Genomic DNA, 11,954 nt, shown 5'->3' on the forward strand with positions numbered 1-11,954 from the left:
ATCTGGGAAATAAGACAATAAGAAATCCCCATTTGTGCTGTCCATTTAAAAAAAAATTAATTACTTGTGAGTCTAAAAATTATATAATTTCTAATGCCGAGTTACATTTCACGGAACCTGGATAGATCACAGGTTCAGGGACATTCTGCTTGTTTTTTTCGTATTTTAAGTGGGTCTGTAGCAGGGAACGTTACAAAACAACTGCAACGTCAGTGTTAGGCCTGCAGAGGCGCTGTCACATGCACAAGCGGTAAACGCGTCTCTCCGAGCGGAAGTTTTAACTGTCGAAGAGGTAAACACGAGCATCTACGAGCGGAAGTTTTAACTTTCCAATAAAGTGCTGTTTCAAGCAAAAAAAATGGACTAAAACCGTTACTGGACGAAACGGGTATGTTAATAATGACATGCATGACATTTTAATAAAATTATTATCTCATAAAGCTTGCTAGATACGCGAGTGAGTGACGGTATTTGGCGTGTATTAGCCGTGTGCTAGTAGGCCGCGGAGCCTCGGACTTTCCTGGCTGAGCAGACGGAAGACGAGGTGTTTTTGTTTTATGGGTCATAGCTTCACCATTCGGCGTTTATTTCGAGTGAGCAATACACGCCGTGTAGTAAGTCGGTGTTACGTCAAAGAATCTCAAGTTTCGACACAATTATGCGATATTGTTGCGTGACCAACACACGCAACGTGGTGTAAAATTGGTTTCAATTCAAAGATAAACTGAAGTTTCGATTTTCTTGTTCCACCGGCTGCCACAAGAGAGAGGATTAACAAACATGCTTTTGAATCCTCCATTGGTGTGTTGTGCTGGTGTTTGAACGTCACAAAATGGGGCAAAAAAACGTCTGGTTGGAGCGAAACCCGCATGCGCACACGCACGCGCCCGGGACAAGTCCGGGCATATTTATTCGCACGCGGGTGACGACATGTGCGACGCACTACTGCTTACTTTCTGTTCAAGTGTCTAAATTAAAATTCTTTTTTTTTTAGAGCAGCAGGATTACAGAACAAATATGAAATTGATGCCTCAAAATCGATTAGTGTCAGTTTTACAGTAAACTTCAAAGAAAGAAAGTGCGATTAGCCGCATATTTGGGAGAACTGCGAGCGAGTCTTCTTTTCGTCTCCTCAAAGTGATGTTATACGATCGTCTGGGGAGCGTTACAACAGGGGCGAAGGAATACTTTCAAAAGTGTGTTTATAATAAGTTGGAATATGTTTTAATACATTGAAATGTGTGTAAAGCGGGCGGGAGGGGTACAAAATAGGTGTATTTGAAATAATACAAATGTTCAGCTATTGGGGGTGTGTTGAATAGGAACTTGAAGACAAGACGACGTCTGCTGCCGTCAGATGTCGCAGTCCACATGTAACTGAGTTGGGCCCTGGTTAGCATGGTGACGAGACAGCGTTGAGTCACATCGGACTAGTCCCGGCATGTCTGTGAGTGTGTGTAATGTAATCAGCTGTTGCAGTGGCGCCGCTGAGTCAGCCGGCCTGGCCCTGATTGCCCACCCCCCCCCACCACACGCACTTGACAGACTCGACTCGGTGGACTCCCTCAAGTGTCAGTCTAGTCCCGACATGTCCCGGCGTCGCTATAAGAGCAGCCGCCGCCGGTGCCTCCGCTCTTTCTCCTCATCTGCACTTTAACGCTTTGCCACTTGCACACATGGAAGGAACGCCGACGGCAGGAACACCGACGGCGGCGGACTCCGGTAAGATTGGAACCTTTGGAACATTTTGGCCGCTTCAATGCTTTGGAGGCAAACTTCATTCATCGGAACCCGTCATCGCTTTAATCGCAATTCAACCGAAGTACGCCGAAAGGAATTAAAACCTTGCCTGCTTTTGGGGGAAAAAAGTGGCAGTAACTTAAAAATAAAAGTTGTAACATGATGACGTTAATGTCAAAGTTGAACAAGGGAAGGAAGTCCTAATCTTAACGAGTGAATTTAAAAAGTGCTTATTATACTCTTAATAATATGCCTTTTATTTTGGGAAAAAATATATTTAAAAAAACCAACCTTTTAATCGTGTAATATGTTTGTTTGTTCCAAAAATCTTTTATTCCTGCTGCGATGATGCATCACAATCATATCAAAGCTTTGAATTGTCCCGAAGGAGGTCGGGAGAACGAATGAATGTTTGTTTTGTTGGCGCAGGGGAGCATTTTTGTGACATTGTGGAAGTTGAATGCAAAATAAACAACATGTAAATTGCGCTCATGGGCGTGTGCGCCACTTGGAGATTAAAAGACGAGAATGTTTCATAGTTTTGGTATGTTGCAAGTCGACTTTGTTGTTGTTGTTGTTTTTTGACTTTGGAGATGTTTAGTGTTTTACATAAAACGATATTGAGCGTGCGATTGGCAGCTCACTTCAGACATTGTGTGGAAGCTGTCGCCGGCCGGCCTTTCCTTTTCCCGGTTATCGCTCTTAATTGTGCTACATTATTGTCATCGCATCGTGTTTGTGTGCAGATTGTCTTCACGTCGACTGACAAACAACATGAACACTTCTGATTACAACAAAGTGGTGAGTGCTCCGAGCATATTCTGTTCAATTTGCGCTGTACCCTACGATATTACTCCTAATCATAATCTGGACATACCTGGGAAAATGGAATGAGACAGAATCGATCACAGCTGATGAAATTCTGGCGAGATGCAGTCCGCATTTTTTCCCCTTGTACTCTTGACGTGTGTCATTAGTTATTTGCACGCTATTCAAAATATTTTTTTTCTTCTTCTGCCAATTTTCGCCATTGTACTCCTCCCACATTTCTTTGCCCGTTCAAAGCAATTCAACCCAATCGAATATTTCCCTTGAAAACAATTCCCATTGAGATGAATGGAGACCTTTCCCCAATTGAACTCGTCTTTCCATTTTTCACAACTGAACTGCTTTTAAAATTCCCCCGCATTTTGCCTTATTCCAAATATTCCGTGCCAACATTCTACCTCCTCCCGCATTATTGGACCCATTCAAACATGACAAGTTGAAACTGTTCATCGTCTTCAGGACGTGTAACAATTCATCACATTTTCTTCCTAAAATTCAAATTGACCTCCAGATTCAAACCATGAACACTTCAAGTCTCACATTTGACATCTCAACAGTCAAGTCACTTAGTGAGTGGGTCATTTGTAACTTATCTTGCTGGTTTGTGTTGAGGTGCGGCCCAAGGCGGAGTTAGCCACTTTGCTCCAGCTGGCGGGAGCCACCAAAGACGTCCTCACCTTGAGGGAGGTACGAAGTCGCCGGCGCCGCCTGACAAAGGTAACGGAAAAGCCTGGCACGAGTTAGTAACCGGTGGGCAACTGTGGCGTGTTCAGGTGATGTTCTACTTGGGCCAGTACATCATCCGCAAGCAGCTTTACGACAAGAAGCAGCAGCACATCGTGCACTGCGCCCAAGACGCGCTCGGCCGCATACTGGGAGTGGAGACCTTCTCTGTCAAGCAGCCTCGGTGAGATGCAGACGACGACGACGGCGGCGGCGGCGGCGAAGACCCGTTTTGAACCTCACCTTTGAAATCCTCTTGTCTTTTTGGGGGGTGCAGGATTTTGTTTGCGATGCTTGCCAAGAACCTGGTGAGAGTGAGGAGCCAAGGTGGGACATGTTGACACAAAGGCTGTGTAATTTCAGCATTGTCACTCTCGTAATATGAACAATAATAATCATAATATTGTGCGTTTGTGTGGTTCAGAATCGGCACAGAGCTTCGGCGAAGGTGCCGGCAGCAGCCAGACGCAGCAATCCGCACAGGTCAGACGGCATGTCAACTTCCGTTCGGAGGAAAAAGGGACTGTCAAACGAGACGCTGTAGAAAGAGGAACATCTGCAATATACAAGACGATATAATAACACTTTTCCCAAAAAGAAAAAGATATCCCCTCCATCGCTGGAGTTAGGATCTGCAATGTACCGGTACAAAGACCCGATGCTTTATGCTATTTATGGCACTTACATTTTTTTTTCAAGGTCTTTAAAGACACTTTAAAACATTCATCCTTCCATTTTCTGAGTCGCTTCTCCTAACTCGGGTCGCGGGCGTGCTGGAGCCTATCTGAGCTGTCATCGGGCAGGAGGCGGGGTACGCCCTCAACTGGTTGCCAGCCAATTGCAGGGCACAAACAAACAACCATTGGGACTCTCATTCACACCTACGGGCAATTTAGAGTCTTCACTCCATCTACCGCGCGTGTTTTTAGGATGTGGGAGGAAACCACGCAGGTACGGGGAGAACATGCAAACTCCACACAGGCGGGGCCGGGATTGAACCCCGGTCCTCGGCACTGCGAGGCAGACGCTCGAACCGGTCGGCCGCCCACTTTGTAACGCATACATTATATGGAGAGGGAGCAAGAGCAATGGATGGCACAACAATATGAAAAAAGGCAAAGTGAAGCATGAACGTTCACATTCAATTATTTTTTGATGAAACTAGCACTGCTTCGTATAAAAAACAGAGTGAGAATGTAAAGAAGTAAATTAATAGTTTTTCCATGAATCTGATTAAAAAAAAAAAAAAAAAATACTTCCATCCCTTTTTTGAAAAACGGGACATGATTTCAAATTGGGGTTCGTACTGCCGTCTATATCGACCAACACCTTTTTGGCGTCCGATGAGCGTCGGCGTCGGGTTCATCTCGCAGCGCCACTTCCGCTTCGTAGCCATTCAAAGTTTGCGAATACGTTGATGCCGTTTCCGCCCCGAGGCCTCTCGTCCTTCGCTTTGCCGGATAAAACTGCGGCGTGTGTTCCTGAGGGAACCAGTGAAAGTGGTTACTATTTCCATGAAGCTCCAAAGCTTTGCGCTCACAATTGGACGTTAAAGCGGCTGGGCGCCACATTTTGCCATTTGATCCCGTCAGGAAGCGGCAGCGGGTAGCGGTTCCTCGCCCCCCGACGTACGACGACGGCGGCGGCGGCGTACGAGGAGCTCCAGGAGCAACGACGCCGGTGAGGCGGCGGCCCTCGGGAAACGCTCTTGACGCTTCTTGTCGCCACGTGACCCCGCCCCTCCCGCCCCCCCCCTCAGGTCCCTCCTGCGGCTTACAGGGGGACGATAACGACAACGGGTCCGTGGCGGCCGAGGACGACGGCGAGGGCGCCAAGAGGAGCCGCTCGGACAGCTACTCGCTAACTTTTGATGACAGCCTGTCCTGGTGTGTGATCGGTGGACTGGGAAGCGGACGGGACAGACACAGCAGCCAATCGTCAGAGAGCAACGTGAGTACGAGACGGCGTCAGCGCTTCAGCGTGTGCGCACAATTCTGAACAGTTGTGTTTTGTAGTCCGCCGGGTCGGACGCGACGGCCGCCGCCGACTCGGACGGCGACAACTTCAGCGTGGAATTCGAGGTGGAGTCCGTCGACTCTGATGACTACAGCGAAGACGACGCCGCTCTGTCCGCTGACGATCAGGCAGGACGGCGCGCACGCACGTTCGTTTCCTGCCCAAAATGAACCCGTTGAACGTTTTCTTTTCGTGGCCGCAGGAGGTGTACGAGGTCACCATATTCGACGACGACGACTCGTTCGACGAAGACACCGAGATCACCGAAGCCGTGAGTAACCCGACCCCCGGACCAAGTCGGCGCTTTCGGGGGCGAGGTCGTGACGACTTAATTTGCGTCGTCAGGACTACTGGCGCTGCGACGGGTGCGACGAGTTGAACCCGCCTCTCCCGAGGAACTGCCTGCGCTGCTGGAGTCTGCGCCAGGATTGGCTGCGCTGCGCTTCCTTGCCGGCGTGCGCCGACGCTGCAGGTCGGTTCGACGACCTCGCTGAGAGAAATCCACAATATGAACGTTAAGGATGTTGAGCAAGCATCTTTTCTTCTTTTCTTCCCACTTCCATCGTTCTTTATGTACACATGAACTGGAAATTGTCCAAGTAATTGTTGCGGCCAATAGCAGATGTGATGCACGTTGCAAATGAACTAAGTGAAGGAAAGACGGTAGGGAGGAATGGAAACAAGCTTCTTTATTGGAAAGTCATATTTTTCATGCCGAAATGTCCCAAATGAAACTTCTTTTTGCAAGATTTCCTTTTTGGAAGACGCTAATTACATGTTTGGATTTTTTTTTCTGCCATTTTGGATCCAATGAGATGAAATGACGAGCGTGGTCTTTTCCCACCTGTGTAGCATCCATGTTTTGTTCAGTAGTTTTTGTCCTCGGTTCCCCGAAGGTTCCGACGGCGAGGACGGCGTGGACGTTCCGGACGGCAAGACTGTCATCGCCTCGTCGGCGCCCGACTCCCAGGATGCGCTGCCCGCCTCGCGCCCGCCGTCCTCCTGCAGCTCGTCCTCGCAGGAGAAGTCGTGGACGACGTGCGACTCGCAGCCGTCGTCCGCCGCCAACTCCCAGGAGCAGCCCGCCGACGCCGTCGTCGTCCCCGAGCTGGAACGAACGGTGTCGGCCGACGCCCGCCTGCCCGACTCGTGCCTGGACCCGTGCCTCATCTGCCAGTCCCGGCCCAAGAACGGCTGCATCGTCCACGGGAAGACGGGACACCTGATGTCCTGCTACGTGTGCGCCCGCAAGCTGAAGAAGCACAACAAGCTGTGCCCCGTGTGCCGGATGCCCATCCAGGCCGTCGTCCTCACCTACCTCAGCTGAGATGTCCCGCGTGCCCGTCTCGTTCGTCGTCTCCACCTTTCCAACAGGCAGAATGTTCCAGACTCAGTTGAGTTCCAGTGCAATCACACAATCAGTAGATTAATCAACAGTCAAGTGAATTCATGTTTTAGTTGTTGCTGCGACTTTCCCCACCAGAGGTCGCTATTGTGAAAATTAACGCCCCCCCCCCCCCCAAAAAAAGTGTTTTCTTGTGTGCCGAAAGGTGAGCACCAGTTCACAATGGACATGTTTATTTATTTCAGCACACGCACACTTTGTTGTTTGAATAACATGATTGAAAAGCTTATTCTATTGTTGAGATTTCTAACGCGCCGAAGTTGATAATAAAAGGGTTTTGCTCACATTGTGCTTTATTACAGTAGCTTGTAACGAGACGTTTTCATGTTCAAATGACACAATATGCTCAACATTCTCAAAGTGCGGTACGCTAAAGAATTAATAATTCTTAATATTTTAACTGTCAAGTGCAATATATTTGCATTTAATGTGTTGCAACTTTGTGCTTTCAATATTTAACTTATGTGCAATATATTTAATTGAATCATTGAATACTTTTTTCCCTATAGGCTCCGTGTTCAATTGGCATCATGTTGCAGTAGCTTACAATATTAAATGTCCTTAATGACTAAAACCTCTGCCTCCGTCTTGATGAAAACTTGGGACTTCTATTTGGGCAGTTATTTATTGAAGTGGTGCATATATTTTAGAATTATTAGGAACTTAATGATAGCATTACACAATAGTGAAAAGATCGCATGTTGTAAAAATACATTTTCAAAGCTTGTTTGGTATCTGGAGAAATAAAGCAAATCCCAGAATGGTGAAAAAAGCAAACACTGTGTTGAATAATGTCATTTGCTTTTTTTTTTTTCTGTAAGTGAAGTGGAGTAATCTGTTCAAAGGGAACTTGTGTAAGATTTTTTTTTATTTTTACTACAGTACAGTCCAGGCCATAAACTACAGCGGCCCTTTCATTTGTCCTCCAAGCCAACAGAGGGCAGCAAATGCAGTCACGCACTACTGATGCTTTCAAATTAACCCCGCAAGAAACGAAAAAATCTCGAAGCAAAATTAGAGTAATGAAACTAATTAGCTGTGTTTAACATCACCGGGTGAAATCAATTCAGCAGTTTACAGACGCCCAAATTAAGTATTGCTTGATGATCAAATGAGAGCGGTAGGACAAAATACAAAGTTTGTGACCAACAGAGGACGCTTTTTCCGGATTCGTCATCAAACTCCTCCCCCCAAATGCCTTCGGGTGTGCTCACGTTCACTGTGGACGTACGACTAAAGTTTGTAAAAACAATACAAATAAAAAAGACGGAAATTTGTGCGCATTATTGGAAGGCGGGTGTTGACTAAAAAGAACAGTCCATAAATCGAATGTGCGTGACGTCACCTCCCAGCGAACCAATCTGCACGCGAGGAACGATCACAGGCAAGCGACGTACACGCCACTGAGGTTTCCGCGCATGCGCACAAGCACAAACAATATCGCAATTTTCACTTTTAGAACATTGGAAGGATTTAAAAATGTTAACACTGTAATAATAATAAAAGGGCTCACTTCCACTTTTCCTCTTCTGGGGCAGCCTCGTCCGAGCGTTTGGAAAGATGACTGGCAGCTTGATGAATTCATGAAACAAATCAAATTGAAGACTTTCACGTTTGGTGGCTTTATAAGACAGAAGCAGCAGCAAATGGATCATCAATACATAACGAGACTACAACAGTAATTCTGTTTCCCCCCTCCTGCAATACATTACCTTATCGTGGTGGAGGGGTTTGTGTGTCCCAATGATCCTAGGAGCTAAGTTGTCTGGGGCTTTATGCCCCTGGCAGGGTCACCCGTGACAAACAGGTCCTTGGTGAGGGACCAGACAAAGCACGCCTGAAAGACCCCTTATGACGAAAAAAATATGGACTCAGTTTTCCCTTGCCCGGACGCGGGCCACTGGGGCCCCCCTCTAGAGCCAGGCCCGGAGGCGGGGCTCGAAGGAGAGCGACCGGTGGCCCGGCCGGGCACAGCCCGAAAGGGTAACGTGGGTCCCCCTTCCCATGGGCTCACCACTTGCGGGAGGGGTCATAGGGGTCGGGTGCAGTGCGAGCTGGGCGTCGGCCGAAGGCGGGGACCTTGGCGATCCGATCCCGGCTACAGAAACTGGCTCTTGGGATGCGGGAATGTCATCTCTGTGGCAGGGAAGGAGCCCGAGCCGGTATACTTATTGCCCCCCGGCTCGGCGCCTGTACGCTGGGGTCCACCCCGGTGGACGAGAGGGTAGCCTCCCTTCGCCTTCGGATGGGGGGGCACGGGTCCTGAGTGTTGTTTGTGCCTATGCACCAAACAGCAGCACCCACCCTTTTTGGAGTCCTTGGAGGGGACGTTCCACCGGGAGGCGACCCGGGACACGCAGGAGAGACCACGTCCTTCGGCTGGCCCGGGAACGCCTCGGGATCCCCCCGGAAGAGCTGGATGAAGTGGCTGGGTAGAGGGAAGTCTGGACGTCCCTGTCGAAGCTACTGCCCCCGCGACCGACCTCGGATAAGCACGAGAAAATGGATGGATGGATGGATGGATTTTGTTTTACATACAACTTATGTTGACACTTTGTCACATGACACACTATATATAACAGCATTAAGTTTAATAGGAATACGCTACTGTAAAATAAAAAAATGAAATGCTCTAAAGACTCTTAACAGTCTTAGATCATAAAACTACATTCAGAAGCAAAAATGCACTTATTGCGGCTGTACCGACATACCATCAATAAAAACCTCATGAAGATCATATGACATATAAGAGAGATTTTTCCTCACCTCTGTTGTTGTCGACGTTGAGAGGAGCTGATGAACTTCCGCGTCCCAGCTCTTCAACGTTTGCACTGAAAGAGGAAGAGGAGGAGAAGCCGAAGACTCCCAGAGGAGCGGAAGCCAGAGCGAGTGTTGACACAGGAAGTGGATGATTCCACTGGAATCACATGAAAGATGGCAACACTCATGTCTGTATAAACATCTTTTATTTTATTGGCAATTTTTAGGATCTTGGCCATTTAGTCACATGGTTTGCCGATTTGTGCTCGCGGAAGCGCGTCTTGTGTCCATTTGCTTCTTTTCAAACACTTTTATTCCCTAAAATAGTCAAAGTGGCCGTGGCTTCAGATATGATATGGAGGGAAAACATAGAAATTGTAGCCATAATACAGATGTAAATACAAATTTGTGGCCACGACATACTAAATTGTGGCCACGAAATACTCATTTGTGCCAAACATGACTTTGCAGCAACAACATTTGTGGCCAAAAACTATGTATAACATGCACACAAAATACTAATTTGAGACAATGAAATAAGTATAAGAAACACAAAAAAATACTAATTTGTTCTAAATACTATATTAAGGCCACAATATAGGAATACGTGCGCACAAAATGTGTGAATAATCATTCATTGCCATGAAATCTGTATAATGTGTACATGAAATACTCATCTTATTCCCATTAACAATTTGGGATGTCAGGGTACACAAATGAAGCGCACTTTCACCTGAAAAATGCACAAGACGAAGTCGCCTAACTCAGCGTTTCTGGAGAAGGTGCATTCCATTTGCTCAGCAAAATGTCCAGAAATGAAAATAGATTTTGTTTGTACTTTAAACCGAATTAATGACTTCAAATTATACATTTGTGCGTAGGGTACATCTCTATATTGTAAAATATTTTTTCCACAATGAAGATTGTGACACGTCAGTACCGCTTTCTTCTTCGTCATCTTTTTCTTTTTTACATTCAAAGGCTTCCACGGCCTCGAAAAGAATCAACGTACACAAACACATTTGAGATCAGCTCCCCCTGAAGGCACTTCATGGCGGCCAAAACAAACATTCAGTTCACAAAAATACAGCCGCAGAATATGATGTGGGGGGGGAGGTATTACATTTTGTGGCCACAAATGAGTATTTTATGTGCACAATTTACTCCCCCCCCCCCCATCACATATGGGACTGAGACGAGCTGTAAAATAAACGTGTAAAGAGCTCCTAAATGCGTCTGAATATCAGAAACGACAAAGAAAACCTTCAAAGAAAGCTTCACATTTCAAGCAAGAAGTACCACAGAGAGGATTATTATAAAATGAGCAAATAGTGCACGGGAAAAAGGATCAAGATTGAGTCTTTTGTCAGCCTCTGAAAGGTCAAACGAATGTTTGTTTTGTCTTCCAGCTGACAGACAGGATCTTGTGACTTCATGAGGCGCTTTTCTTTTGGCGGGTTCGTGAACACCTTTCTGTGACTTATCGTGAAGGCCTCCCTCACACAGGAAGTCCCACGTCGGCAAAATGAAACCGTCCCGCCGAGCGCTCCGATCGGTCCAAAATGTCTCAAAAATGCTTGTCCGCCATCTTTCGTACGTTTTGGCGTGCGTATCAGAGATCCGTGACTTTGTTCTCCAGGGCGGCGGCGATCTGCTGCAGTCGGAGCGTCAGCTGTCGGTTCTGCGCGGCCGGGTCTTCGTCCAGAGACCGGATGATCTGCAAAGTCACGGAATGATGGCAGAAATGGACAATCAGCGTATGAGCGCGTCTCCGGCGGCCGAAGGAACGCGGCTGGAGTTCTCACCACGTTGTAGTACTTGCTGGCGTATTGGTACAGCTGGTGTAAGGCCAGCTGCGTGTTCAGCTCGTCTGTGTGTTGCTGCGCACACACGCGATGACGTCAACACACACACAAACTATCTTTTACATGCACGCGCGCAACGCTGACACGTACCCGGGACACCTCAGCGAGGTACGTGTTCATGTCCTGGTCGCTGACGGGAACCATCTGTCTTATTCCTTTGTAGTAACTGCACAAAGGAAACACGCGTGAGTGTGTAACATTTGCGCGTGCGTGCGTGCGTGCGCGTGTGACTCACTCGTCCACCATCTTCTTGTAGGTGGAGATCTCCTTAGCGTACAGCAGCTTGTTGCTAGGCGACTCCTACGAGGAAACAAACGGACACGTGAGACTCAGACGCGACGCGACGCGACGTGACGACGCGGGCCGTACGCGGCTGAGCTTGTGTTCAGTCTTGGTGCAGGCGTCCATGAAGGTCTGCGCGATGACGTGCAGCGACGCGTCCACCACCTCGTTCACGTGCACGTCCAGGATGAAGTGAGGGTTGCGCAGGATGTTCACCCAAAAGCGCAGCGGCAGGCTGGCCGCCGCAAACGCAAACATATCACACAACAGAGAAAACGCAATAGGGAGGTGGGGGCATGCACGCCCCCACCCCCGCTGATGAATTTACATGAACA

General features: G+C 47.8%; 2 protein-coding genes and 1 long non-coding RNA gene across 4 annotated transcripts in view; 1 reads left to right on the forward strand and 2 right to left on the reverse strand.

The window, feature by feature from the left end:
* The first annotated feature begins 261 nt into the window (after nt 1–261).
* Nucleotides 262–7,489, forward strand: mdm2 (MDM2 proto-oncogene). Of its 2 annotated transcripts, XM_061668102.1 has the most exons (13): nt 262–388; nt 1,471–1,722; nt 2,487–2,541; nt 3,181–3,255; nt 3,342–3,475; nt 3,569–3,618; nt 3,716–3,774; nt 4,884–4,971; nt 5,051–5,241; nt 5,307–5,435; nt 5,510–5,578; nt 5,653–5,779; nt 6,204–7,489. In XM_061668102.1, exons 3-13 carry the CDS (start codon nt 2,515–2,517, stop codon nt 6,632–6,634), a joined length of 1,380 nt encoding a protein of 459 aa, XP_061524086.1. In that variant the 5' UTR covers nt 262–388; nt 1,471–1,722; nt 2,487–2,514; the 3' UTR covers nt 6,635–7,489. The 2 variants fall into 2 exon arrangements, with proteins under 2 accessions (XP_061524086.1, XP_061524087.1); XM_061668103.1 differs by lacking the exon at nt 1,471–1,722.
* A 348-nt stretch (nt 7,490–7,837) lies between these two features.
* Nucleotides 7,838–9,540, reverse strand: LOC133397351 (uncharacterized). Its single transcript, XR_009767595.1, has 3 exons — nt 9,479–9,540; nt 8,727–9,195; nt 7,838–8,560 (listed from the first exon to the last, which is right to left on the reverse strand). It is a non-coding gene; the product is annotated as an uncharacterized LOC133397351 (long non-coding RNA).
* Nucleotides 9,541–9,661: 121 nt separating this feature from the next.
* Nucleotides 9,662–11,954, reverse strand: part of LOC133397008 (plexin-B2-like) — a 37,775-nt gene continuing 35,482 nt past the window's right edge. Inside the window, exons 39-43 of the mRNA XM_061667376.1 lie at nt 11,707–11,854; nt 11,573–11,637; nt 11,428–11,503; nt 11,278–11,352; nt 9,662–11,189 (exon numbers count right to left, since the gene is read on the reverse strand). Coding sequence (XP_061523360.1) covers nt 11,085–11,189; nt 11,278–11,352; nt 11,428–11,503; nt 11,573–11,637; nt 11,707–11,854 — 469 coding nt within the window. The 3' untranslated portion in view covers nt 9,662–11,084. The remainder of the gene's footprint in view (nt 11,190–11,277; nt 11,353–11,427; nt 11,504–11,572; nt 11,638–11,706; nt 11,855–11,954) is intronic.

Source organism: Phycodurus eques, chromosome 22 (genome assembly GCF_024500275.1).
Source record: "Phycodurus eques isolate BA_2022a chromosome 22, UOR_Pequ_1.1, whole genome shotgun sequence".
Classification (NCBI taxonomy): Eukaryota; Metazoa; Chordata; class Actinopteri; order Syngnathiformes; family Syngnathidae; genus Phycodurus; species Phycodurus eques.